The sequence below is a fragment of the Gorilla gorilla genome, chromosome 4, assembly GCF_029281585.2.
Source record: "Gorilla gorilla gorilla isolate KB3781 chromosome 4, NHGRI_mGorGor1-v2.1_pri, whole genome shotgun sequence".
In the NCBI taxonomy this organism is placed as follows: domain Eukaryota; kingdom Metazoa; phylum Chordata; class Mammalia; order Primates; family Hominidae; genus Gorilla; species Gorilla gorilla.
Window position 1 is genome coordinate 9,896,762 of NC_073228.2, and position 27,909 is coordinate 9,924,670.

At 61.7% G+C, this 27,909-nt stretch overlaps 1 protein-coding gene and 1 long non-coding RNA gene across 3 annotated transcripts in view; one reads left to right on the forward strand and one right to left on the reverse strand.

Annotated features, from left to right (window-relative positions):
- Positions 1 to 19,868, forward strand: FASN (fatty acid synthase). Of its 2 annotated transcripts, none has more exons than XM_019026414.3 (43): positions 1 to 118; positions 1,787 to 1,920; positions 2,761 to 2,913; positions 4,463 to 4,636; positions 4,815 to 5,015; positions 5,215 to 5,337; positions 5,422 to 5,537; positions 5,647 to 5,781; positions 6,552 to 7,014; positions 7,226 to 7,413; positions 7,731 to 7,920; positions 8,580 to 8,674; positions 8,922 to 9,056; positions 9,134 to 9,337; positions 9,429 to 9,544; positions 9,743 to 9,915; positions 9,998 to 10,189; positions 10,271 to 10,351; positions 10,444 to 10,620; positions 10,801 to 10,980; positions 11,052 to 11,255; positions 11,748 to 12,052; positions 12,435 to 12,824; positions 12,904 to 13,068; positions 13,150 to 13,271; positions 13,353 to 13,507; positions 13,590 to 13,793; positions 13,922 to 14,072; positions 14,153 to 14,331; positions 14,415 to 14,534; positions 14,667 to 14,789; positions 14,881 to 15,104; positions 15,191 to 15,392; positions 15,628 to 15,779; positions 15,881 to 15,972; positions 16,135 to 16,286; positions 16,394 to 16,636; positions 16,885 to 17,073; positions 17,315 to 17,545; positions 17,647 to 17,867; positions 17,999 to 18,097; positions 18,593 to 18,844; positions 18,921 to 19,868. In XM_019026414.3, the coding sequence occupies exons 2-43, from the start codon at positions 1,794 to 1,796 to the stop codon at positions 19,056 to 19,058; spliced, it is 7,536 nt and encodes a 2,511-aa protein (XP_018881959.2). In that variant the 5' UTR covers positions 1 to 118; positions 1,787 to 1,793; the 3' UTR covers positions 19,059 to 19,868. The 2 variants fall into 2 exon arrangements, with proteins under 2 accessions (XP_018881959.2, XP_030867504.1); XM_031011644.3 differs by having other exon boundaries at positions 6 to 118; positions 1,792 to 1,920.
- Positions 19,755 to 27,909, reverse strand: part of LOC129533950 (uncharacterized) — a 9,961-nt gene continuing 1,806 nt past the window's right edge. The window contains exon 2 of the long non-coding RNA XR_010133699.1: positions 19,755 to 21,214. This is a non-coding gene — a long non-coding RNA (uncharacterized lncRNA). The remainder of the gene's footprint in view (positions 21,215 to 27,909) is intronic.

Genomic DNA, 27,909 nt, shown 5'->3' on the forward strand with positions numbered 1-27,909 from the left:
GGGAGCCAGAGAGACGGCAGCGGCCCCGGCCTCCCTCTCCGCCGCGCTCCAGCCTCCCGCTCCGCCGCGCTCCAGCCTCGCTCTCCGCCGCCCGCACCGCCGCCCGCGCCCTCACCAGGTACGAGCAGCCGGCGCTGGGGCCGGGGCGCGGGTCGTGGTCGGGGCTGGGCCCGGGGTCCCCGGGGCGGCCCGGCTCCTCATCCTCCGCTCTCGGGGCGCGCGTGGCCCGGCCCCGTATCCAGGGGTCGCCCGGGCGGCCTGTCCGGGTCTCGGTGTTCGTGCCCCTTTGGAGGCGCCCGGCCCCGCGGAGTAGGTGGGCGGATGGCGGGGGAAGGACGCCGGGGAAAGCCACCAACAGCCGCCTTCGCTTCCCGTGGGGGAGGCCGCGGACCCTGAAGGGCCTGGAGGAGCCCCCGGCTCGGCCTCCCCGCGCCCACAAAGGCGCCGCCGCATCCTCCTCCCGGAGCCGCCCCGGAGCCGAGGCCCAGCCCGAAGGGGACGCCGCGAGGGAGGAACGGGGGGGCGCAGGGGCCGCGCCGGGACCGGCCTCCCCATCACGTGGCGCAGCCCGGCCGAAGCGCAGGGGTCCCGAGCAGCCCCCGCCCGGGGCGAAGGGAGGCCGGGCGCGCCCCGGTGTTCCCACCCCCTGCCTGGCCGTCGACCTCGCGTGAATAGCAAGCGGCGAGGACCCAGCGTGTGCGGGCCTGGAGCTGGCCCGGGGCAGCCAAGCCTCTGTGAATCGCGGTGGGTGGGAAGGCGGCCGCCTCCCTGCCGGGACGGCCCAAGGGAGGCCGCACTGCCGAGGGGCGGCGCGCGCATCAGGCCCTGGGGCCTCGTGCAAGTGGCCAGACCAGCGCTGGCCTCCGCCCCCTCCCCCCAGGGCTGCACCAGCCCCCATGCTGGAGGAGGAGCCGGCGGCCTGGGCACCCGTTCGGGGTCTTAGGGACCTGGGCTCCAGGGAGGGCCTCCTGTGGTGTGTGGGTTGGTATGGGGAGGCAGGCGTCTGTGGGTTCACCCGCGCAGGTGAAGGGTGCCAGGCAACACCTGCGTGTCCTGGCCAGGAGTGGTTCTCCAGGTTGGACCCTGCTGGAGGGGTTGGACTGGCTGGGTCGGTCCACAGTGGGGCAGGGGCCACCTTTCCCCCAGAGCATAGGCTATCCCCATTTTGTCCCTCCCCAGCCCTGGTGGCTCTTGGGCTGGCCTGGACAGCGGGCCCCCACCCCAACACGGGTGAGCATGGGTGCTGAGTACCCCCCTCTAGGGCTCCCAGCCACCTCCATGCCCCAGCTTTGGGACCTTGCCTCTCCGTTTCCTTGATGGCCCTTAGCAGGCTGGCCACCTGGGGCCTTGTCCCCATCTCAGGTGACTCTGCCTGCTCCTCACTGTGAGCCCCCTGGTGCCCTAGGGATGGCCTGGGACAAGCTCCAGGAGCCTTGGAAGGCTGAGACTCAGGCGAGTGGAAGCCGACACAGGCGCAGAAACCAGTAACTGCTGGGGAGGCCAGGGCTGCAGGGCTCCAGTGGGGTACCCCAGCCAATACCCTGAACTGAATGGGTCAGGGCCCAGAGGCGGGCCTGTTCCCAGAGCACACAGCCCCTCCCAGCGAGAGCAGGATCAGGGCCCAGGAACTGGCCACATGAGGAAGGGAGCCGCAGGAGCCAGGGCCCGCACGGACCCTCAGGGTGGTGCTTGGCCCCATGGGTGTCCACCTGTTCTGGGTGCCGAGGCTGTTGACGGGGGTGCCGTGGCCGGGATGTGTGGGGCACTCACACCGCCCGCCCTGCAGAGCAGCCATGGAGGAGGTGGTGATTGCCGGCATGTCCGGGAAGCTGCCAGAGTCAGAGAACTTGCAGGAGTTCTGGGACAACCTCATCGGCGGTGTGGACATGGTCACGGACGATGACCGTCGCTGGAAGGCGGGTATGTGGCTGCGGGGCTCCCCGTGCCTGGGGTGTGAAGCTCCATCTCCACCTTTGTCCTCACACCAGCCTCCCTGCTGTGCTGTGTCCTCACCACCCAGGCACTGGCCTGAGGCCGGTCCCAGTTGCAGAGCCACTGGTCACCCATGGGCGAGGCCTAGCTGCAGCCTCCTTCCCAGACATTGCACCAGAGTGGCCTAGAAAATGCGCCCAGCCCGCCAGGAGGTTCCCCCAATGGCTGCAAGGCCAACAGGAGGCTCCCCCAGTGGCTGCAAGGCCAAGGGCTGGCCCAGGCAGGGCCCATCTGCTTGTTACGGAGGAGCCAAGCTCAGAGGATGGGTGACGGGCTGGGGTCTCTCACCCATGCAGGGGGTGCGGGGGGGCCAGAGCCCTTCCGGCCAGGCTGCGCCTGCCTGTGTCTGTCCTGAGCTGGCAGGTTGCATACCAGATGTGCTCCGGGAGGCTGGAGCAACTGCCCCACACCCAGTAGGCTCTTCCACAGAGCAGCTCTACCTGACGGGCAAGCTGTGAGTCAGCATGGTAGAGCCGAGGCACCAGCCCAGCAGATGGTCCCGCAGCCTCACTCCCACCGAGCTCTCTGCTCTGCGGGCCGTCTCAGGCTTGGGGCTTGGGTCTTGTTAGGCAGATCTGGTCGTACCAGTCCCCGCTTTGGGGCCATGGTCTTCCCCTCCTGGGGAGCCTGCTCCATTGTTTGGGCCTCCCAGGCATAGCAGAGAGTCCTCAGTTCCACCATGGCCCCTCCAGGGGCCTGCAGCACCCCACAGGGCCCCCACCTCTGGGCAGCTTCCGTCAGAGATTTAAACACCTGCCTGTCCCACAGGGCTCTACGGCCTGCCCCGGCGGTCCGGCAAGCTGAAGGACCTGTCTAGGTTTGATGCCTCCTTTTTCGGAGTCCACCCCAAGCAGGCACACACGATGGACCCTCAGCTGCGGCTGCTGCTGGAAGTCACCTATGAAGCCATCGTGGACGGAGGTGGGTCGGGCATTGGCGACTGCTGCGCCAAGGGCTCCTGCTGCTCACGTGGAATAGGCAGTGTTCTCTCTTCTTGGTTCTGGTAGAACCAGGTGCTGGCACCACCTACCCTCCCCGGCTGTGCCCCTGGCCTGGCCAACGGGCTCAGGGAGGTGTGGGCCACGGGGTAGGCCACAGTTTCACAACTGCACCCCAGAGGTGTCGTGGGTGTGCCCTGACCCGCGCGTACCAGTCTCCTCGCTTCTGATGTCTGGCTGGTGCTGGGGCCGGGACCGGGGCTGGAGTGACGAGAGGCAAAGCAGGAGGTTCTTGAGGGGCCCTCCGGGCCCCCACCCCCACCAGCCAAGCAGCAGACAGCACCGGCCCTGCTGTCTCTCTCCTCCTACCCTCCCGACTACCCTTGCCCATGTCCCCCCACCCCAGGCATTTCCACCCCATCCCGCCAGCCTGGCCCTCGCTCTGACTGGCATTTGACCTCGGACAAGCGCGACGCCGTTTTTTTATTTTTATTTTTATATATTTATTTATTTTGAAGACGGAGTCTCACTCTGTCACCAGGTTGGAGTGCAGTGGCGCGATCTCAGCTCACTGCAAGCTCTGCCTCCCGGGTTCACGCCATTCTCCTGCCTCAGTCTCCTGAGTAGCTGGGACTACAGGCGCCCGCCACCACGCCCAGCTAATTTTTGTATTTTTAGTAGAGATGGGATTTCACCATGTTTGCCAGGATGGTCTCGATCTCTTGACCTCGTGATCCATCCATCTCAGCTTCCCAAAGTGCTGGGATTACGGGCATGAGCCACCACGCCCAGCCATGCCATTTCTTAAGATCCAGGTGCTCCCTCCCCGGGTGGAGGAGGACCTCCTGAGGGGGAGGCTGAGCCCTGGGCTGCCCTTGGGTGTGAGCGGTTCACACACCCACCCACCCTAGGGCAGAGCCAGCCCATCAGGGGCGAGGAGGGGCCCTGCTGGCCGAGAGGTGGAAGCCCTTCTCCTGCACCCTTCCTGCTACCAGACCCCCCGCCCCAAGACTAAGGTTATGCTCCCCAGGGGTGGCCGGTGTCCCTCTCTCCTTCCCGAGCCTGGACACTTGGCCTTTGTCTCCTCGGCTCCTTATCACGGCCTGTCCTGGCGCAGGCTGCCCTTGGTGCTGGAGAGGCCACTGGCTGACGGGCTCATCAGAGCTGCCGGTGACACCAGGGGCCAAAGGCGTCGCCTGGGGACAATGCTGCCCTCTGTCCTTCCTGGAGCCACTCTGGCCGTGCCTGGTGCCCTCCCCTGGGCCCGCCTGCCCCCTCCGCCTCGTTCCCTCTGTGACCTGGTTCTTGTTCCAGGCCTCACCTGGGCTGGCTGCTGGCCACAGGCTCTGCTCTGGCCCCTCTGCAGGACACCTCACCCTCCTTAGGCCCCTTCCAGGGTCCCACTGGGATGGACCCCCCTCACCCCAAGCCAGTGAGGCCAAGATGGGACCTTCACCCCAGAGCCGGGTGGGTGGGTGGGCTGGCTGCGCTGTGGGGCCCGGCCGTGGCACTTTGACCACTGTTTGTGGCAGGCATCAACCCAGATTCACTCCGAGGGACACACACTGGCGTCTGGGTGGGCGTGAGCGGCTCTGAGACCTCGGAGGCCCTGAGCCGAGACCCCGAGACACTCGTGGGCTACAGCATGGTGGGCTGCCAGCGAGCGATGATGGCCAACCGGCTCTCCTTCTTCTTCGACTTCAGAGGTGGGTCCTGCCCAGCCTCCTGCGATGGTGGGTGGCCTTCAGGTCCCCACATGCTGAGCAGAAACCACGTGGCGTGGGTTCACTCCGTGCAGTGTGTGTCCAGCCTGGTGGCAGGAGGTGTGCTCAGGGGTCTCGTGTGTTCACAGCCCCACCTGAGCCGCAGCACCCTTCCTTCCAGGGCCCAGCATCGCACTGGACACGGCCTGCTCCTCCAGCCTGATGGCCCTGCAGAACGCCTACCAGGCCATCCACAGCGGGCAGTGCCCTGCCGCCATCGTGGGGGGCATCAACGTCCTGCTGAAGCCCAACACCTCCGTGCAGTTCTTGAGGCTGGGGATGCTCAGCCCCGAGGGCACCTGCAAGGCCTTCGACACAGCGGGTGAGTGTGCGGCTGTGCGGCCGGGGCAGGCGGGACAGTGGCACAGGACGGCCCCCTGCACACTCCCCACGCTGAGCAGGATCCTGCCAGCTCCGGGGATCCCCCACCCAAGCACCCACCCCACACCCCAGAGCTCCTCCCGGTGGGGTGGGGGCCAGCGTGGGGCTGAGCCCCGGGCCTGAGGTGCTGCCCTACCCAGGGAACGGGTACTGCCGCTCGGAGGGTGTGGTGGCCGTCCTGCTGACCAAGAAGTCCCTGGCCCGGCGGGTGTACGCCACCATCCTGAACGCCGGCACCAATACAGATGGCTTCAAGGAGCAAGGTGGGCTCTGCCAGGGTTCTGGGGTGCTGGGGAGCAGGTGGGAGCCGGGGCTGGGGCTGCAGCACTGAGCCGAGCCCTCCGCAGGCGTGACCTTCCCCTCAGGAGACATCCAGGAGCAGCTCATCCGCTCGTTGTACCAGTCGGCCGGAGTGGCCCCTGAGTCATTTGAGTACGTCGAAGCCCACGGCACAGGCACCAAGGTGATGCCCCCCCCCTCCCCGCCCCACTCACCACCCCATGACCCTAACCTACGCCCACGCCTGGAGAGGTGACCTGGCCAGAGCCCCTCAGCCCCCATGTTTCCCACAGGTGGGCGACCCCCAGGAGCTGAATGGCATCACCCGAGCCCTGTGCGCCACCCGCCAGGAGCCGCTGCTCATCGGCTCCACCAAGTCCAACATGGGGCACCCGGAGCCAGCCTCGGGGCTGGCAGCCCTGGCCAAAGTAGGTGGGGCTGGGCTTGGGGGTCCCCCAGGCTCCTGCTCCCTGGGACTGGGTTGCGTCATGGCTGGGCACTGCTGCTTCCTCTTTGCCAAGTGGAGGCGGGGGCTTCCCCACCAGGAGCCCCTGTCCCCCGGGCTGTGCTGCGGGTCTGAGCAGAGGCACTGAGGCTGACAGCAGGGAGAGCTCGTAGCCAGGCTCGCTGGGCCTTCCCTGGAGGCCTGATGCCCTGCAGAGCGCCTGCCGGACACGGAGCCGAGCTGGAGGAGCCACTTGGGTGGGAAGAGCGAGGCAGGAGCAGGCCTGGGGGGGTCCACGGCACCATCAGGGTCTCCCGTGTCACCCACCCGTCCCTACAGCTTCCTGACCCACTAGCAGAGGCCTGGGGACCTTCAGAGAGACCAGGCACAGGAGTCCCAACACCCATGATCACTCACGCTCTCTGCCCCCCAACTTCTGCAGCCTCTGAGATGCAACATCTGGGCCAAGGGGGCCTTAGTGTTCAGGCTACAGCCAGGCTTTGGTGGGTCCGCATCGGGCTGGGAGGCAGCAAGGCTGGAAGGGGAGGTCTTGGACCAAGCTGAGGGCAGGGCCATGGCGGCTCAGTCCTCGGACCCCTGTGCCATGGCAGAATTAGGTTGGGGACAGGAAGTGCATCGGAGAGGGCCCTGGAACCCTGGCCCCACATGAGAGTCTCGGGGAGGTCCCTGCCCCCAGCTCAGGCAGCGGTAGAGGGAGTGGGGTGGCTGCCCATCCACTACGTACCCCCGCAGGTGCTGCTGTCCCTGGAGCACGGGATCTGGGCCCCCAACCTGCACTTCCACAGCCCCAACCCTGAGATCCCAGCGCTGTTGGATGGGCGGCTGCAGGTGGTGGACCAGCCCCTGCCCGTCCGTGGCGGCAACGTGGGCATCAACTCCTTTGGCTTCGGGGGCTCCAACGTGCACGTCATCCTGAGGCCCAACACGCAGCCGCCCCCCGCACCCGCCCCACACGCCACCCTGCCCCGTCTGCTGCGGGCCAGCGGACGCACCCCCGAGGCCGTGCAGAAGCTGCTGGAGCAGGGCCTCCGGCACAGCCAGGACCTGGCTTTCCTGAGCATGCTGAACGACATCGCGGCTGTCCCCGCCACTGCCATGCCCTTCCGTGGCTATGCCGTGCTGGGTGGTGAGCGCAGTGGCCCAGAGGTGCAGCAGGTGCCCGCTGGCGAGCGCCCGCTCTGGTTCATCTGCTCTGGTGAGCCCACACTCTGCCCCCAAGGTGGTCCCTTCCCTGGGGAAAGGCAGGCGAACTGGAGCTGGTGGTCCCCTGAGGTGCTCTCTGGGACGGGGATGGGCACACAGTGGCGTGGGATGGCGCGGAGCCTCATGACGTGCTCTCTGGGACGGGGATGGGCACACAGTGGCACGGGATGGGGCTGAGCCTCGTGACATGCTCTCTGGGACAGGGATGGGCACACAGTGGCGCGGGATGGGGCTGAGCCTCATGCGCCTGGACCGCTTCCGAGATTCCATCCTGCGCTCCGATGAGGCTGTGAAGCCGTTCGGCCTGAAGGTGTCACAGCTGCTGCTGAGCACAGACGAGAGCACCTTTGATGACATCGTCCATGCCTTTGTGAGCCTGACTGCCATCCAGGTAGGGCCCAGCCTGCCAGCGTGTGAGCAACGCCAGCCCCAGGGCTCTGGCTTTCCCTGGAGCCCAGGATCTGCAGTGTTGAGTCCGGGGCCCTTGACAGCCCCTTTGCTAGGCAGAGCCTTGTGCTGGGGGCAGGACGGGAGGGGAGGAGGGGTCTCAGTGGGGCTGTGTGGGGGCCATAGGGGCTTCTTTCCTATCAGGAGACCTGGGAGGGTCGATGGGGTGCGGGGGTGGAGATGGCCTAGTGGGGCCGGGGGCCGCCCCCAACAGCTGCACCTGCTGGAGGTTGCAACCTGAGTGTCCTGTTCCCACCCCAGATAGGCCTCATAGACCTGCTGAGCTGCATGGGGCTGAGGCCAGATGGCATCGTCGGCCACTCCCTGGGGGAGGTGGCCTGTGGCTACGCCGACGGCTGCCTGTCCCAGGAGGAGGCCGTCCTCGCTGCCTACTGGAGGGGACAGTGCATCAAAGAAGCCCATCTCCCGCCTGGCGCCATGGCAGCCGTGGGTAGGTGTCCCCGAGGTCTCCCGGAGGGGCCCCCAGCACCTCCAAGAAAGGAGGCTGCCTTCTCGCTGTGGGGTCCTCACCTGCAGCCCTGGCCTGGCCCCCGTAGGATAGAGTGGCCCCCGCTGGCCCGGGGACACCCAGCTCGGACACAGCCGTGCGCGAGTCCCCTGCAGCTGCCCCACTGGCCCCACACCTGGCAGCCTTGGGCCTAGGCACGTGTCCATGGGCATCAGGCCTGCGTGGAGCCCCCGTGTGATGAGCACACAGCCCCAGCATAGCAAGAACCCAGGGGCTCTGGTGAAGCCAACACACGGGTCGTCAGGGTTCCATCAGACTGGTGCCCTCTGTTGGCACCCATCTCTGAGCCCCATGGGCCACATGTGGGCAGGACCTGGAAAGAACCTTGGTTGCAGAGGACTGAGGGGGCCACCATCTGGGGACTGGGCTCCCAGGAGCTGCCCCTGGAGTGGCAGCTCTGTAATGACACCTCCACCCACGGGTCAAACACAGCAGGGGGCGAACCTTTCTCATGAAGGCTCCAAGGCTGCCATTACCACACCTGTCATTACTGCCGCCAGCTGCAGGCAGTGTCTGGGTGGGTGGGTGGCTGGGAGCGGCTCGGTGTCCACGCTAAGCCTCTGAGGCTGGCTCTGCCATAGGCTTGTCCTGGGAGGAATGTAAACAGCGCTGCCCCCCAGGCGTGGTGCCTGCCTGCCACAACTCCAAGGACACAGTCACCATCTCGGGACCTCAGGTGGGTGCTGCGGCCTGGGCGGGCTCCTCTGTCCCCTGCGCCTGCCATTGCAAGTCTGGCAGGGACATGCGGCCACAGTCTACGCCCCACCAGGCTCTGACGGGCCTGGGGCATGGGGCAGGTTTGTCCTCGGGTCCCTTGCCCATTCCCTCTCGGTTCCCTCGGGGTGAGGTGGGTGCGCCCTACCTCTCCGAGCCTGAGGTGGGTGCCCAGCCAGGATGCTTATCCAGGCTCCCACGATGCCCAGGCCCCGGTATTTGAGTTCGTGGAGCAGCTGAGGAAGGAGGGTGTGTTTGCCAAGGAGGTGCGGACCGGCGGTATGGCCTTCCACTCCTACTTCATGGAGGCCATTGCACCCCCACTGCTGCAGGAGCTCAAGAAGGTGAGCTAATACGGCCTGGGGGGTGCGGGGCGGGCCAGGGGACCTACAACCCAGCACTGACCTGGCCCCTCATGCAGGTGATCCGGGAGCCGAAGCCACGTTCAGCCCGCTGGCTCAGCACCTCTATCCCCGAGGCCCAGTGGCACAGCAGCCTGGCACGCACATCCTCCGCCGAGTACAACGTCAACAATCTGGTGAGCCCTGTGCTGTTCCAGGAGGCCCTGTGGCACGTGCCTGAGCACGCGGTGGTGCTGGAGATCGCGCCCCACGCCCTGCTGCAGGTAGGCCCAGCCTGGGGGCAGCAGGCGCCGGGAGCCTGGGATGGCGCCTCAGCTGAGCACCAAGAGAGCCCACCTGCCCTGCCGCCCCCAGGCTGTCCTGAAGCGTGGCCTGAAGCCGAGCTGCACCATCATCCCCCTGATGAAGAAGGATCACAAGGACAACCTGGAGTTCTTCCTGGCCGGCATCGGCAGGCTGCACCTCTCAGGGTGGGTCCCTTCCCAGCCCGGGTCTCGTCTCCTGGAGTCGGGGACGGTGTGGGGTGGGTGAGCAGGGCTGCGGGCCCCTCGCTGACCCAGGCCGGTGGTGGCAGCCCTGGATGGTCCACCGCAGGGAGTGGGTGGGCTGAACCCAGAGCCCCTGGACCCCGGTGATGGGTGTGCTGCCCGTGCCTCCCCTCTCCATAGCATCGACGCCAACCCCAATGCCTTGTTCCCACCTGTGGAGTTCCCAGCTCCCCGAGGAACTCCCCTCATCTCCCCACTCATCAAGTGGGACCACAGCCTGGCCTGGGACGTGCCGGCCGCCGAGGACTTCCCCAACGGCTCTGGTTCCCCCTCGGCCGCTGTCTACAACATCGGTGAGCAGGGGCCCGGCGGGTGGGCAGGCTCTTCCCTCCCCACAGACGCCCGCTCTGTGCTGAGGCCTGTGCCCTCCCGCAGACACCAGCTCCGAGTCTCCTGACCACTACCTGGTGGACCACACCCTCGACGGTCGCGTCCTCTTCCCCGCCACTGGCTACCTGAGCATAGTGTGGAAGACGCTGGCCCGCGCCCTGGGCCTGGGCGTCGAGCAGCTGCCCGTGGTGTTTGAGGATGTGGTGCTGCACCAGGCCACCATCCTGCCCAAGACTGGTGAGGGGCACCCCAGGACCAAGGCGGGGGTAGCTGGGGGGCGGGTACTGCCCTCTGATCTCCAACTCTCCTGCTCTGCAGGGACAGTGTCCCTGGAGGTACGGCTCCTGGAGGCCTCCCGCGCCTTCGAGGTGTCAGAGAACGGCAACCTGGTAGTGAGTGGTAAGCAGGGCCGGTGGCACGGGAGCTGCGGAGGCTGTGCCCGCTGGCCATGCCGCCCGTCCTCAGGCCCTTCCGTACCTGCCTTCCCACAGGGAAGGTGTACCAGTGGGATGACCCTGACCCCAGGCTCTTCCACCACCCGGAAAGCCCCACCCCCAACCCCGCGGAGCCCCTCTTCCTGGCCCAGGCTGAAGTTTACAAGGAGCTGCGTCTGCGCGGCTACGACTACGGCCCTCATTTCCAGGGCATCCTGGAGGCCAGCCTGGAAGGTGGGTACTGACTACACTGCTGTCCAAGCCACCGGGGAGGGCGGTCGTCATTGTGGGGACCACAGAGGGCACCCACAGCTAGGCACGCAGCTTGGGAGGGAGCAGAGGGGCCCGGTGGGCTCTGGGAGGTGGCCCCAGGGACCTGGGAGTTCCACAGCACCAACCAGGCCCTGTGTGCAGGTGACTCGGGGAGGCTGCTGTGGAAGGATAACTGGGTGAGCTTCGTGGACACCATGCTGCAGATGTCCATCCTGGGCTCAGCCAAGCACGGCCTGTACCTGCCCACACGTATCACCGCCATCCACATCGACCCTGCCACCCACAGGCAGAAGCTGTACACACTGCAGGACAAGGCCCAAGGTAGCCCCGCCCCCGCCCCAGCCCAGTGCCCCCACCCAAGTATGCCGCACTCACCCAGCCTGTCCCCACAGTGGCTGACGTGGTGGTGAGCAGGTGGCTGAGGGTCACAGTGGCCGGAGGCGTCCACATCTCCGGGCTCCACACTGAGTCGGCCCCGCGGCGGCAGCAGGAGCAGCAGGTGCCCATCCTGGAGAAGTTTTGCTTCACTCCCCACATGGAGGAGGGGTGCCTGTCTGAGCGCGCTGCCCTGCAGGAGGAGCTGCAACTGTGCAAGGGTGAGGTCCCAGCCCTGCCGGCTTCGGACACCTCTGGCGACGGGGAGCGATCGCCTCCCCTTCGCGTTGACCCCAGACTTGCTTCTCCACGGGGCCCCCTTTGGAGTCAGCAACCCTAGCCCAACCCTCCGGCCGGGGCTCACGATGGCGGCCTCCCTCCCTCCCCCAGCCCCCAGCCTTCCTCGTCCCTGGTCACTGTTCCTCAGTCTTGAAAGGGTACTTGGGGGCAAAGATGACAGATTCAGCCCAAGGTCACACCTTGGCTAGGCACAGAGTAGCCCCTGCAGCTGAATGCGGCCCCTCACTGCGTCCACAGTGGGCAGGAGTCAGCATCCCAATGGTGGGCAGCCCCTTCCTCAACCCTCAGCTATTTCTCATCTTGTGGGCAGAGCGGGGTGGTGGCCCCAGAAGGACAGAGTGGGTCTGAGAGCCCATGCCAGGCAGATGCCCTGGGGCTTTGGGAACACCAGGCCTGCCTCCCTCCCTCCCCAGGGCTGGCGCAGGCACTGCAGACCAAGGTGACCCAGCAGGGGCTGAAGATGGTGGTGCCCGGACTGGATGGGGCCCAGATCCCCCGGGACCCCTCACAGCAGGAACTGCCCCGGCTGTTGTCGGCTGCCTGCAGGCTTCAGCTCAACGGGAACCTGCAGCTGGAGCTGGCGCAGGTGCTGGCCCAGGAGAGGCCCAAGCTGCCAGAGGACCCTCTGCTCAGCGGCCTCCTGGACTCCCCAGCACTCAAGGCCTGCCTGGACACTGCCGTGGAGAACATGCCCAGCCTGAAGATGAAGGTGGTGGAGGTGGGTGCCTCCTGGGCAGCCAGGCCTCTGCCCCGGACATGGTAGGACCCAGCCTGACTTCAGTTGCAGGAGACAGCACAGACACAGGGCGGGGCCTGGGCGGTGGGTGGGGCCGGCCAGTTCCCTGTGTGGTTCTGTGCAGGTGTCCTGTGCGGTCCACACAGCCACCGTGGAGGGTCCGCCCGTGGGCTCCAAGAGGTGCACCCTAGGCAGGACCCCAGGGACAAGACCAGTGACATCTATGCGTGCCCACGGCTGGCACCGTCATCAGGTTGACGGGGAAGCCTTTCTGCCAGACTGAGGCCTCACGGACATTTTGCCCAGCCCCAGGTCAGGGGCACCTGCCTGGTGTGGGGCTGATTCCAGAATTCACCCCCTACAGGTGCTGGCTGGCCACGGTCACCTGTATTCCCGCATCCCAGGCCTGCTCAGCCCCCATCCCCTGCTGCAGCTGAGCTACACGGCCACTGACCGCCACCCCCAGGCCCTGGAGGCTGCCCAGGCCGAGCTGCAGCAGCACAACGTTGCCCAGGGCCAGTGGGATCCCACAGACCCTGTCCCCAATGCCCTGGGCAGCGCTGACCTCCTGGTGTGCAACTGTGCTGTGGCTGCCCTCGGGGACCCGGCCTCAGCTCTCAGCAACATGGTGGCTGCCCTGAGAGAAGGGGGCTTTCTGCTCCTGCACACACTGCTCCGGGGGCACCCCCTCGGGGACATCGTGGCCTTCCTCACCTCCGCTGAGCCGCAGTACGGCCAGGGCATCCTGAGCCAGGTGCAGCCACCGGGCAGGGGGACAGGGTGGGGGCCGGGTGAGGGCCAGGCCGGCAGGGTGCTGACCACCGCCCCCACAGGACGCGTGGGAGAGCCTCTTCTCCAGGGTGTCGCTGCGCCTGGTGGGCCTGAAGAAGTCCTTCTACGGCTCCACGCTCTTCCTGTGCCGCCGGCCCGCCCCGCAGGACAGCCCCATCTTCCTGCCGGTGGACGATACCAGCTTCCGCTGGGTGGAGTCTCTGAAGGTCAGGCCCCGCCCCACCTCCAGGCCCCACCCCACCTCCCAACTTGCCGAGTGTGGCCTGACCCTCCCCGACCCGCTGTAGGGCATCCTGGCTGACGAAGACTCCTCCCGGCCTGTGTGGCTGAAGGCCATCAACTGTGCCACCTCGGGCGTGGTGGGCTTGGTGAACTGTCTCCGCCGAGAGCCCGGCGGGAACCGCCTCCGGTAGGAGCACGGCCCCTCACCACTTCCCCTTCCCCACCAGCCTCCCCATCCCCAGCCTGAGCTCCCCACCTCTGCCCCCAGGTGTGTGCTGCTCTCCAACCTCAGCAGCACCTCCCGCGTCCCGGAGGTGGACCCGGGCTCCGCAGAACTGCAGAAGGTGTTGCAGGGAGACCTGGTGATGAACGTCTACCGCGACGGGGCCTGGGGGGCTTTCCGCCACTTCCTGCTGGAGGAGGGTGAGCCCCCGACACTGCCCTGCCCCTCCCGGGAGACTGCACCCGAAGGCCCCGCAGCAGCCCCACCTCCCTGTTTCCCTAGACAAGCCTGAGGAGCCGACGGCACACGCCTTTGTGACCACCCTCACCCGGGGGGACCTGTCCTCCATCCGCTGGGTCTGCTCCTCGCTGCGCCATGCCCAGCCCACCTGCCCTGGCGCCCAGCTCTGCACGGTCTACTACGCCTCCCTCAACTTCCGCGACATCATGCTGGCCACTGGCAAGCTGTCCCCTGATGCCATCCCAGGTATGGGTGGCATGGGGCCGTGGGAGTGGACTGGGCCAGGGAGCAGAGACCCCAGCAGCTAGGACCTGCCTGGGAGCCCCTCGGGAGGGAAGGGCAGGCGGTGAGGGGCTCAGTGCCGTCTCCCCCAGGGAAGTGGACCTCCCAGGACAGCCTGCTAGGTATGGAGTTCTCGGGCCGAGACACCAGCGGCAAGCGTGTGATGGGACTGGTGCCTGCCAAGGGCCTGGCCACCTCTGTCCTGCTGTCACCGGACTTCCTCTGGGATGTGCCTTCCAACTGGTGAGTGCGTCGAGGGTGTGAGCCTGGGCCCCACGTGGATGGCGGCCAGGCCTGTGCTGACCCACCTGCTGCATCCCCAGGACCCTGGAGGAGGCGGCCTCAGTGCCTGTCGTCTACAGCACGGCCTACTACGCACTGGTGGTGCGTGGGCGGGTGCGCCCCGGGGAGACGGTGCTCATCCACTCGGGCTCGGGCGGCGTGGGCCAGGCCGCCATCGCCATCGCCCTCAGTCTGGGCTGCCGCGTCTTCACCACCGTGGGTAAGGCCCCGCCCCCGGTGCCTCCCGCTGCCCTCCTGGCCCCGCCGCCCCGGCTCACCAGCCGCGCGTCCTCTCTTCACCAGGGTCGGCTGAGAAGCGGGCGTACCTCCAGGCCAGGTTCCCCCAGCTCGACAGCACCAGCTTCGCCAACTCCCGGGACACATCCTTCGAGCAGCATGTGCTGTGGCACACGGGCGGGAAGGGTGAGTGGCCCCCACATCCCCCACCTGCCTCCTGCCTAGCCTCCGGCCCAGGGAGAAGCAGGGTCTGGCCCTCTGGACTGTGGTGGCTGGGCTTGCAGTGGGTGTGACTGTCTGGCCCCTCTGGCCCCCCAGGCGTTGACCTGGTCTTGAACTCCTTGGCGGAAGAGAAGCTGCAGGCCAGCGTGAGGTGCTTGGCTACGCACGGTCGCTTCCTGGAAATTGGCAAATTCGACCTTTCTCAGAACCACCCACTCGGTGAGGCCGGCAGCGCCTGGGCGGGGGTGGGCATGGATGGGTGTGGGTGGACCTGTGGAAGGCCCTGGGTGAGCACGGCCCCTGCCCGCAGGCATGGCTATCTTCCTAAAGAGCGTGACATTCCACGGGGTCCTGCTGGATGCGTTCTTCAACGAGAGCAGTGCTGACTGGCGGGAGGTGTGGGCGCTTGTGCAGGCCGGCATCCGGGATGGGGTGGTACGGCCCCTCAAGTGCACGGTGTTCCACGGGGCCCAGGTGGAGGACGCCTTCCGCTACATGGCCCAAGGGAAGCACATTGGCAAAGTCGTCGTGCAGGTGAGGGGAGGAGTCCCGGCGCCTCGGGCATCCCAGGCTCTGGTCCCCAGGCAGTGCCTGAGCCGGTGGGTGCTGCTTGGACACAGGTGCTTGCGGAGGAGCCGGAGGCAGTGCTGAAGGGGGCCAAACCCAAGCTGATGTCGGCCATCTCCAAGACCTTCTGCCCGGCCCACAAGAGCTACATCATCGCTGGTGGTCTCGGTGGCTTCGGCCTGGAGTTGGCGCAGTGGCTGATACAGCGTGGGGTGCAGAAGCTCGTGTTGACTTCTCGCTCCGGGATCCGGACAGGTGAGTCGGCAGGGGTGCTTGTGGACCAGCCTGGGCCAGGCACAGCCCCGGGCCCCTGAGTCCTTCTCTGCAGCCCACCATTGTGGGCTGTCACGGTGCCTGGGGTCTGTCCCCCTCCGTCTTGTGGGGGGCTTGCTGGATGGGGCTCTGCGGCTGCTCCCCACTTCCCCAGCCCGGCGTGTGGGGAAGAGACCGTACCCTGGCCCAGTCCAGCCCACAGTCCTGTGTCCCGCAGGCTACCAGGCCAAGCAGGTCCGCCGGTGGAGGCGCCAGGGCGTACAGGTGCAGGTGTCCACCAGCAACATCAGCTCACTGGAGGGGGCCCGGGGCCTCATTGCCGAGGCGGCGCAGCTTGGGCCCGTGGGCGGCGTCTTCAACCTGGCCGTGGTGAGGGAAGGCCCCAAATGGGGCCCTCAAAAGCCCCGAGACCAAGGGGGGGACCCTGGGTGGACAGGTGAGGCAGGGAGTGCTGAGGATGCCTCCACCAGGTCTTGAGAGATGCCATGCTGGAGAACCAGACCCCAGAGTTCTTCCAGGACGTCTGCAAGCCCAAGTACAGCGGCACCCTGAACCTGGACAGGTGGGCACCGCACAGCCCTGCTCTCGCCTCTGCCGGGCTCTGGGCTCAGGGCCGTGGGAGCCAAGGTGGTTTGATGACAGCCCTCTCTGGCGTTTCCTGGGGATGGGACGTTGGGGGCTCCTGGGGATGCTGGCCAATGGGGAGTGACACGCATGCCCACAGGGTGACCCGAGAGGCGTGCCCTGAGCTGGACTACTTTGTGGTCTTCTCCTCTGTGAGCTGCGGGCGTGGCAATGCGGGACAGAGCAACTACGGCTTTGCCAATTCCGCCATGGAGCGTATCTGTGAGAAACGCCGGCACGAAGGCCTCCCAGGTGGGCCCCACCCTCTCCCCTCGACCCTGCCCACCCCGCCCTCTCCCAGTGGCCACTCCCCACCCCGACCTCCCCGCAGCTCTGCCCACCTGCCCCCTCGCCCACAGGCCTGGCCGTGCAGTGGGGCGCCATCGGCGACGTGGGCATTTTGGTGGAGACGATGAGCACCAACGACACGATCGTCAGTGGCACGCTGCCCCAGCGCATGGCGTCCTGCCTGGAGGTGCTGGATCTCTTCCTGAACCAGCCCCACATGGTCCTGAGCAGCTTTGTGCTGGCTGAGAAGGCTGCGGCCTACAGGGACAGGGACAGCCAGCGGGACCTGGTGGAGGCCGTGGCACACATCCTGGGTGAGCACTCCCAGTAGGAGCCGCGCCAGGCGGTTCCCCTGCTGGCATCAGGGTCTTGGGACATAGCAGTCGTGCCCCTGTGCGCCTCAGTTTCCTCATCTGCAGAGCCAGGGTGCGGGCGCAGGTGTCACTGTGGTGATGGTGCTTTGGGAGATGCACAGCCCACGCACCCCTGGGTGTCAGCCCTGCCGCACGCAGGCCGTCCCCATGCCCCCTCTGGAATTGCCGACCCGGCGCATCCCTTCCAGGCATCCGCGACTTGGCTGCTGTCAACCTGGACAGCTCACTGGCGGACCTGGGCCTGGACTCGCTCATGAGCGTGGAGGTGCGCCAGACACTGGAGCGTGAGCTCAACCTGGTGCTGTCCATGCGCGAGGTGCGGCAGCTCACGCTCGGGAAACTGCAGCAGCTGTCCTCAAAGGCAGATGAGGCCAACGGTGTGTGTGGGCGGCCAGGCGGGAGTGGGGTCCCCGGGCCTCCGCAGCCCTTCCTCCTTGCTGTCTGGACCGTGTCCCGGCAGGCATCCCGCCCTTCGTCACGGGTGCCATTCTGAGCGTTCCCACCCCGACTCCCACCTGACGTAGCACCGTGGGGACCTGCGTGCGTGTCTGTGTGTCCTTGCGTGGGTGCCAGGGCTCTGCATCCAGACCAGCCTGGCATCTGCCCCTGTCTTCACAGAGCTGGCATCCCCCACGCCCAAGGAGGATGGTCTGGCCCAGCAGCAGACTCAGCTGAACCTGCGCTCCCTGCTGGTGAACCCGGAGGGCCCCACCCTGATGCGGCTCAACTCGGTGCAGAGCTCGGAGCGGCCCCTGTTCCTGGTGCACCCAATTGAGGGCTCCACCACCGTGTTCCACAGCCTGGCCTCCCGGCTCAGCATCCCCACCTATGGCCTGCAGTGCACCCGAGGTACTCCCGGGCCCTCCTCTGGAAGCGGTGGTCAGTGCTGGCCATCACGGGGCCCGTGGCTGCCGCCTGCACATGCTGAGTGCCCGGCACTGCCATTGCAGCTGCGCCCCTTGACAGCATCCACAGCCTGGCTGCCTACTACATCGACTGCATCAGGCAGGTGCAGCCCGAGGGCCCCTACCGCGTGGCCGGCTACTCCTACGGGGCCTGCGTGGCCTTTGAAATGTGCTCCCAGCTGCAGGCCCAGCAGAGCCCAGCCCCCACCCACAACAGCCTCTTCCTGTTCGACGGCTCGCCCACCTACGTACTGGCCTACACCCAGGTGAGAGCCAGGCTGGTCCTAGAGGCCTACGGCAAACGTCTGGGGTCCCCACCTGTGCCCTGGCTTTGGGGGACCGTCGCTCAGGAGGCCCCACCCCTTCCATCTGCTCAGCAGTCCCTCCTTCCTCTCAGAGCTACCGGGCAAAGCTGACCCCAGGCTGTGAGGCTGAGGCCGAGACGGAGGCCATATGCTTCTTCGTGCAGCAGTTCACGGACATGGAGCACAACAAGGTGGGTCCTGGACACCCCTGAGGCCGCAGGACCCAGAGCACTGGGCAGGAACGGAAGGGGGAAGGGAAGGATGGGATGGGACGCGAAGAGCGTTAAAGGCCCCCCAACTTCACCCCTTTAATAGCCGATCCCGGCCGGATGCGGTGGCTCATGCCTGTAATCCCGGCACTTTGGGAGGCTAAGGCGGGCAGATCACCTGAGGTCGGGAGTTCGAGACCAGCCTGACCAACGTGGAGAAACCCCTTCTCTACTAAAAATACAAAAATTAGCCAGGCGTGGTGGCACTCACCTGTAGTCCCACCTACTCGGGAGGAGAATCGCTTGAACCCGATAGGTGGAGGTTGCGGTGAGCTGAGATCGCGCCACTCCATCTAGCCTGGGTAACAAGAACGAAACTCATCTCAAAAAAAAAAAAAAAAGCCCACCCGCAGTGTAGCACAGGGCAGGCCGGTGCTGTGGGTGCTGCCGGTGCCTGCTCAGAGCCCAACCCCGCAGGTGCTGGAGGTGCTGCTGCCGCTGAAGGGCCTAGAGGAGCGTGTGGCAGCCGCCGTGGACCTGATCATCAAGAGCCACCAGGGCCTGGACCGCCAGGAGCTGAGCTTTGCGGCCCGGTCCTTCTACTACAAGCTGCGTGCCGCTGAGCAGTACACACCCAAGGCCAAGTACCATGGCAACGTGATGCTACTGCGCGCCAAGACGGGTGGCGCCTACGGCGAGGACCTGGGCGCGGACTACAACCTCTCCCAGGTGCGCAAGGGGCCTGACGGGAACGGGGACGGGGACAGGAGTGGGGTGGGACAGCAGCTGATCGCATCCCCTGCAGGTATGCGATGGGAAAGTATCCATCCACGTCATCGAGGGCGACCACCGCACGCTGCTGGAGGGCAGCGGCCTGGAGTCTATCGTCAGCATCATCCACAGCTCCCTGGCTGAGCCACGCGTGAGCGTGCGGGAGGGCTAGGCCCGTGCCCCCGCCTGCCACCGGAGGTCACTCCACCATCCCCACCCCACCCCACCCCACCCCACCCCACCCCACCCCCGCCATGCAACGGGATTGAAGGGTCCTGCCGGTGGGACCCTGTCTGGCCCAGTGCCACTGCCCCCCGAGGCTGCTAGACGTAGGTGTTAGGCATGTCCCACCCACCCGTCCGCCGCCTCCCACGGCACCTCGGGGATACCAGAGCTGCCGACTTGGAGACTCCTGGTCTGTGAAAAGCCGGTGGTGCCCGTGCCCGCAGGAACTGGGCTGGGCCTCGTGCGCCCGTGGGGTCTGCGCTTGGTCTTTCTGTGCTTGGATTTGCATATTTATTGCATTGCTGGTAGAGACCCCCAGGCCTGTCCACCCTGCTAAGACTCCTCAGGCAGCGTGCGGGTCCCGTACTCTGCCCCCATTTCCCCGATGTCCCCTGCGGGCACGGGCAGCCACCCAAGCCTGCTGGCTGCGGCCCCCTCTCGGCCAGGCATTGGCTCAGCCCGCTGAGTGGGGGGTCGTGGGCCAGTCCCCGAGGAGCTGGGCCCCTGCACAGGCACACAGGGCCCGGCCACACCCATGATGCAGGGCTGCCTCCAACTCTGCGGACTGCGCCGGGCACCAACTCCATGTTTGGTGTTTGTCTGTGTTTGTTTTTCAAGAAATGATTCAAATTGCTGCTTGGATTTTGAAATTTACTGTAACTGTCAGTGTACACGTTTGGACCCCGTTTCATTTTTACACCAATTTGGTAAAAATGCTGCTCTCAGCCTCCCACAATTAAACCGCATGTGATCTCTACCGCCGTCCTTTTTTCCCTCCTCCCTGACCTGGCAGCTGCAAGCTCTCCAGCTCCACCCCACCCAGTCAGGGGGCCGTGAAGGGGATGCCCTCTGTCCTCTGGTCCCCAGTTCCCACACACCCCTAGGCCATGTCCCAGAGCCGGGGCTGGGCCAGGGAGTGAGGAAGGAGCCCGCGTGGCAGCCCCGGGCTTCCCGGGAAAGCGCTGGGACGGGAGGGGGGGGGGTACCGAGGCTCTGGCCAAGAAACACCACCGGTGAGAAACGTGTAGGAGGTACAGACACTGGGAAGTTGGCTTCAGCTGAGGAGGAGAGGCCCCTCGTGGAGAATAGTATTTGCTTGAAGTCAGCGGATTGTAGGCATTCGCCCCGCCAAAGATGCCTTCACAGCCTCACCAAGACGGTGTCAATAGCGCCACCGGCTGGCCAGGTTGACCCGGAAGACTTGGGTTTAGGCAAAGGAGTGGAGGCTGGGAGGGAGCAAGGGACAGGGAGCCCTGGGCACCTGGACCCCCAGCATCGAGGGGTGGGGTGGACACAGCCTCCAGGACCCATAAGGGCAGCACCCCATGGGTGGCTGTGCGGGGGCCGCTGGGTGGACATGAGCTTGGGGTAGAGGCATGGGCAGGAGCGAGAGCCAGGATTGGATTTCGGGAATGGGCAAAGCAGGCCAGCCCGGGGTTCTGGAAGGCACGGCATGCCCACAGAAGAGGCCCTTTCAGTGTGAGTGCCAAGGCACAGAGGTGGGTGGGGGCTGGGAGAGCCGCTGCTGGAGAGGCAGGGGAGGGGTGGGCGCAGGGGCCATCTCCCAGGGCAGGGTAGTGGGCCAGGACTACAGTGAACACCACGGGCCTGCTGGGGGGTGGGCCTGGTGCAGCGGCTGCAGGTGGGCAGTGTCCAGGCGTGAGTGTGGACAGCAGGCGGGCATCGGAGCGAGGCTCAGCCACACCCCTCCTGCGGTCTCCCAACACTAGGCAGCTGCTCCCTTCAACCGTGGTCCCCTCTGGCCTCTCTCCACCCCTCCTCCGGCCACTCCCACCCCAGCCGTGCACACAGGCTCAGGGCCACCAGGGAGGACAGAGGCTCACAGGCCTATCTGGGGGTGGCCTGGGGCTGATCTGACCTCAGAACCCAACTGCTTTAGCTCCACAGCCTCAGGCCCTGCAGGGCAAGGCGGGTAGTGCCCAGCACATGGGCTCTTGTCACCCCTCCTGCTTCTCCCGGCTCTCCGGTACCGGAATGTGGTGTCCAGGGGTCTCTGAAGTTCCTGGCTCAGCTGCTGCCAGGGGAGGAGGCGCTCTGATGGGCCTGAGGTGCATCCAAGTTGCAAATGAGCTTCAGGGAGACCTAAGAGAAACCACGTATCTTTGTTATGAAGATACAGTTACCTTAAGTCACACAATTATCTTCACTTCAGTTATTTTTTCTTTCGAATTAAAATGAAAATTAATGTAACGAATTGGAGTTCTGACCCAGAGAGTAGCGAGGCCTGGATTCACCCTCCCACCGGAAACAGCTGAAAATCCAGGCAAAGGACAGGAGGTGCTGGCTGTGGGGATACCAGGCCTCCGCCAAAGAAGGACGGTGACCCCTGGGTGGGAACAAGGTGCCAGGAGCCCTAGGGTAACCTTAGCCTTCTGCCTGGCAGCTTCCAGGCCGGGCACAGTGAGAGGTGGAGTCCAGCAGACTCCCTGAGTTGAGGAAGTGGAGCTGAGAGTCCGGGGGGAAAATGAGGCTGAGGATTGCAGGACAGAGCACCCGGGAGGAGCTGGCAGACAGTGGCGGGGTGCAGGGGCTGTCCCGGGACCGCCAGGCAGGAGGCTACGGGGCTCTCCTGTGAGCACCAGGCCGAGCGCCATCAATGCGTGCGAGCAGGAAACCAGCAGAAGGATTAGACGGAACAGTGCCAGATACTGCACAGGTCTGGAAACCAGTGCCTGTTCCTACCAACCAGACTAGAAAACCTCAGAATTCGTAAGACATTGAATACTCAGATGGGTGTGTCTCAAGGCCCAAGATCTATTAGCTGGTTACTAGTTAGCGCTGGTCCACCTAAAACAAAACAAAAATCTTACAAACAAGACCCCAAAGCATCAGTTTTTTGTTTTTTTTTTTTGAGACGGAATCTTGCTCTGTCTCCCAGGCTGGAGTTCAGTGGCGCAATCTCAGCTCACTGTAACCTCCACCTCCCAGGTTCAAGCCATTCTCCTGCCTCAGCCTCCCGAGTAGCTACGATTATAGGCACGCGTCACCGCGCCCGGCTAATTTTCGCATTATTAGTAGAGATGGGGTTTCACCATGTTGGCCAGGCTGGTCTCAAACTCCTGACCTCAGGTGATCTGCCCACCTTGGTCTCCCAAAATGCTGGGATTAAAGGTGTGAGCCACTGTGCCTGGCCTCAAATTGTTTCCAAGTAAACTTACTCCATCCCAGAACAAAGCCCAAAAATATTTAGGTAAAATTCACAATCCCTGGGGCAACTAGTGAAAAATTAGCAGCCAAAGAAGCAGGAAAACAAGACCCACAGGGAGAGAAAATCAATCAAAACCGACCCTGGCTGGACACTGATGTTGGAATCAGCAGCCAAAGACATTAAAGTACTTATTATAGGCCGGGCGCGGTGGCTCACGCCTGTAATCCCAGCACTTCAGCAGGCTGAGGCGGGCGGATCACGAGGTCAGGAGATCGAGACCATCCTGGCTAACACGGTGAAACCCCATCTCTACTAAAAATCCAAAAAATTAGCTGGGTGTGGTGGTGGGCGCCTGTACACCCAGCTGCTCGGGAGGCTGAGGCAGGAGAATGGCGTGAACCCGGGAGGTGGAGCTTGCAGTGAGCCGAGACCGCGCCACTGCACTCCAGCCTGGGCGACAGAGCAAGACTCCATCTCAAAAAAAAAAAGAGACCAGGTGTCTGAAACCAGCCTGGGCAAAACGGCAAGACCTCATCTCTACAAAAAGTAAAGAAATGGGCCGGGGGTGGTGGTTCATGCCTGTAATCTCAGCACTTTGGGAGGCTGAGGTGGGTGGATCACCTGAGGTCAGGAGTCCAAGACCAGCCTGGAGAACATGGTGAAACCCTGTCTCTACAAAATACAAAAATTAGTCGGGCATGGTGGCGGGTACCTATAATCCCAGCTACTCAAGAGGCTGAGGTGGGAGAATTGCTTGAACCTGTAAGGCGGAGGTTGCAGTGAGCCGAGATCACACCATTGCACTCCAGCTTGGGCGACAAAGGGAGACTCCATCTCAAAAAAAAAAAAAAAAAATTAAGAAATAAAATATAAAAATAACAAAAAATAAGGAGAGGCCGGCACGGTGGCTCACGCCTGTAATCCCAGCACTTTGGGAGGCTGAGGTGGGCGGATCATGAGGTCAGGAGTTCCAGACCAGCCTGACCAACATGGTGAAATCCCGTCTCTACTAAAAATACAAAAATTAGCCAGGCGTGGTGGCAGGCACCTGTAATCCCAGCCACTCAGGAGGCTGAGGCAGGAGAATCACTTGAACCCAGGAGGTGGAGCTTGCAGAGAGCCGAGATTGCGCCACTGCACTCCAGCCTGGGCAACAGAGCAAGGCTCCATCTCAAAAAGAAAACAAACAAAAAAAAAAGATAAGGAGAAATAAGAGTATGTATGTGTGTGTGTCCTTATTTTTGCAGAAAGAAACACAGGAAGGATAAGTCCAGTGTGAGTGGAAAGGAGTCGAAGAAATAGTAGTAAAAGGGACCTTTCTCTGAGTATGCCTTTCAATACAGTTTTGATGTCTTGGAAAGTCAAAACTAACCCTAACCCTCAGCTTATATATGTGAAAAAAAATTAAATCTACAAACGGGGACAAAACTAAAGTTGAGGATAAACAGAAACAAATGAACCAAACTGCACATTAAACTGATGTGGTAACCACACGGAAGAGAAAACCTGAACCACCTTCCGTGGGCATGTTCTAAAGACAGAAAGAATTCCAAAAACATCTAGTTTTTTTTTTTTTTTTTTTTTTTTTTTTTGAGACAGAGTCTCGCTGTCACCTAGGCTGGAGTGCACTGGTGCCATTTTGGCTCACTGCAAACCTTGACTCCCGGGTTCAAGCAATTCTTGTGCCTCAGCCTCCTGAGTAGCTGGGATTACAGGTGCCTGCCACCATGCCCAGCTAATTTTTGTATTTTTAGTAGAGATGGGGTTTCACCATGTTGGTCAGGCTGGTCTCGAACTCCTGACCTCAGGTGATCCGCCCACCTCGGCCTCCCAAAGTGCTGGGATTACAGGCGTGAGCCGCCACGCCTGGCCAAATCTTGATCTTTTTTAGAAGGTGTATTGTAAATGGGACAGAAGAGAAATACAAAATGGGAGAAAGAGAAGGTAGCGGAGGCGATGGACTGTAACTGAAGGCCTCAGTCATCAGTACACCCATGCCTTTAAAACGATATACGCATGCACATGTGTGCATATCTGTATTTATGTCATTTTAAATTTGGTCTGCTAGAAAAGCCTGAAAATAACAATAGCCCCAAAGTAATGAGGACACCTGTTACTAAAATCGTGGTCTCTAAACACCATTACCACTGACAAAACCAGGGCTCCCTACAAAACATGCTTGATTCCAGGGTTGGGGGAGGGAAAGTACAGAAAACGAGGAAGCGCTCAGAAAACAAAAACAACAAAAACAGTGATGTGAACACATGAGCCAGACTGCATGCAGGGGCTTGCACTGGCCAAATCTAGGACGATTCGAGCATCAAAATGAATCATAGCAGTAATGAGTTAAACATACATCAAATTGGCCGGGTGCAATGGCTCACGCCTGGGAGGTTGAGGCAGGTGGATCACTTGAGCTCAAGAGTTCAAGACCAGCCTGAGCAACATGGTGAAACCCCATCTCTACAAAAAATACAAAAATTAGCCAGGTGTGGTGGTGCGTGCCTGTAGTCCCAGCTACTTGGGATGCTGAGGTGGGAGGATCTCTTCAGCCCAGGAGGTAGACATTGCAGTGAGTTAAGATCATGCCACTGCACTCCAGCCTGGGCAACAGAGCCAGACCCTGTCTCAAAAAAAAAAAAAAATCAAAACATCACATCCGGCTGGGCATGGTGGCTCACGCTTGTAATCCCAGCACTTTGGGAGGCCAAGGCAGGAGGACTGCTTGAGCCCAGGAGTTCCAGACCAGCCTGGGCAACATGATGAAATCCCTTCTCTACAAAAAAAAATTTGAATTAGCTGGGTATGGCGGTGCTTGCCTGTGGTCTCAGCTACCTGAGAGGCTGAGATGGGAGGATTGCTTGAGCCTGGGAGGTCAAGGCTGCAGTGAACCATGACTGCACCACTGTACAAAAAAAGTTTTGTAGGGTGGCCTTTGTAACTCTTGTAGCTGTAAAATATACGTCAACAAGGAACAAGGAAATGTATGTCACTGAGGGCTCAAGGAAACTATACTCATAAATTTATTACATTTCTGCAGCTGGAAGTATGATAGAAAGAGGGAAGTGTCCAGTATGAATTGTATAATATTAATTCTAAAGAGATTTGGAAAACTTAGGATATATGTTGAGTAGCCCTAGAACAACTACAAAGCAATACAATGAAGAATCACTAAGAAGCCAATAGAGGATATAAAATAGAACACTAAAACAATACTATTTGGCCGGGCATGGTGGCTCACGCCAGTAATCCCAGCACTTTGGGAGGCCGAGGCGGGTGGATCACGAGGTCAGGAGATCGAGACCATCCTGAAGAACACGGTGAAACCCTGTCTCTACTAAAAATACAAAAAAAAAAAAATTAGCTGGGCGTGGTGGCAGGCGCCTGTAGTCCCAGTTACTTGGGAGGCTGAGGCAGGAGAATGGCGTGAACCAGGGAGGCGGAGCTTGCAGTGAGCCGAGGTCGCACTACTGCACTCCAGCCTGGGAGACAGCGAGACTCCGTCTCAAAAAAAAAACTATTTTATTATCGCAGAAGGAGGCAGGAAAGGAGCAGCAAAAGAACACAAAACAGAAGAGACACGTAGAAACAAGAAGGGAGAGGATAGACATAAACTCAACCATGCTACTAACTGTGTTAAATGTAAATGCCACCACACCTGGCTAATTTTTCTATTTTTAGTAGAGACAGGATTTCACCATCTTGGCCAGGCTGGTCTTGAACTCCTGACCTCGTGATCCACCCGCCTTAGCCTCCCAAAGTGCTGGGATTACAGGCATGAGGCATTGCACCCGGCCTTTTTTTTTTTTTTTTTTTTGAGACAGAGTCTGGCTTCACCAGGGCCGGAGCGCAGTGGCGCAATCTCGGCTCACAGCAACTTTCGCCAATTAAAAGGAAGAGGATGATCAGATGATATAAAAACACAGGCTCAACTACATGTTGTCAAAAGAGTCAGATTTTAAATATACAGAGACAATTAGTTGAAAAAGAAAAATAGCCTGGAGAGGTGGCTCACGCCTGTAATCCCAGCACTTTGGGAGGCCGAGGTGGGCAGATTATGAGGTCAGGAGATCGAGACCATCCTGGCTAACACAGTGAAACCCCGTCTCTACTAAAAATAGAAAAAATTAGCCGGGCGTGGTGGCGGGTGCCTGTAGTCCCAGCTACTCAGGAGGCTGAGGCAGGAGAATGGCGTGAACCTGGGAGGAGGAGCTTGCAGTGAGCTGAGATCGCACCACTGCACTCCAATCTGGGAGACAGAGTGAGACTCCATCTCAAAAAAAAAAAAAAAAATCCAAGAAAACAGTAAGAATTAAAAAGCAGGTGTAACTATATTGTTAATGGAAAAAGTAGACTTCATAATAAAGAGAGGGTCTTGGAAGCTTAGCCAGTTCCGAGGGTCAACCCAGCCTGGCTCTGGCCCCCCAGCCCATCACCTCCATCGCCTGGAGGGGGTGAGAAGGCAAAATCCAAAGGCAGGTGTCCCATCATGGGGAAGGAAGGCACCCCAAGCCAGGGGCCTGGTGACGTTTTCCATCTTTGTAATTCTATTATTCCAAGAGCATTATATAAATGGAATCATATATACCTCTTGAGATTGGCCTTTCTGTTTCACTCAGCATAACTTTGAGAACCATCCATGTTTTTTTATGTATCCATAGTTTGTGCAAATAGGGACATTTCTGCCCTTTCTTTCTTTCCTTTTCTTTTTTTTTTTTTTTTTTTGAGACGGAGTCTCACTCTGTCGCCCAGGCTGGAGTGCAGTGGTGCGACGTCGGCTCACTGCAACCTCCTCCTCCTGCCATTGCACTCCAGCTTGGGCAGTAAGAGCGTAAGAGCAAAACTCCATCTCAGGAAAAAAAAAAAAAAAGCATAGATTATTGATTTGAGATCTTTTTTCTTTTCTAACATAGGTGTTGATAGTTAAAACTTTCCTTCATTTTTTCGAGATGGAGTCTCGCTTTGTCGCACAGTCTGGAAAGCAGTGGCATGATCTCAGCTCACTGCAGCCTCCATCTCCTGGGTTCAAGTGATTCTCCTGACTCGGCCTACCTAGTAGCTGGGATTACAGGCACCTGCCACCACACCCGGCTAATTTTTGTATTTTTAGTAGAGACGGGGTTTCACCATGTTGGCCAGGCTGGTCTCAAATTCCTGACCTCAGGTGATTCACCTGCCTCAGCCTCCCAAAGTGCTGGGATTACAGACATGAGCCACTGCACCCAGCCAAAATGTTCCTTTTAGGAACTGCTTTATTGCATCCCACATATTTTGAAATGTGTTTTCATTTGCATTAACTTCAAAATATTTTTAAATTTTCCTTTTGGTTTCTTCTTTGACCCATGGGTTACTCAGAAGTGTGTTATTAATTTTCAAGTATTTGTGCATACCTCAAATTTCTATTTTTGTTTGTTTCTTATTTATTTATTTAGACATGATCTCATTCTGTTGCCCAGGCTGGAGTGCAGTGGTGCAATCTCAGCTCACTGCAACCCCTGCCTCCTGGGCTCAAAACATCCTCCCATCTCAGCCTCCCAAGTAGCTGTGATTCAAGCACATGCCAACACACTCAACTAATTTTTAACTTTTTTTTGTAGAGCTGAGGCCTCACTATATTGCCCAAGCTGAT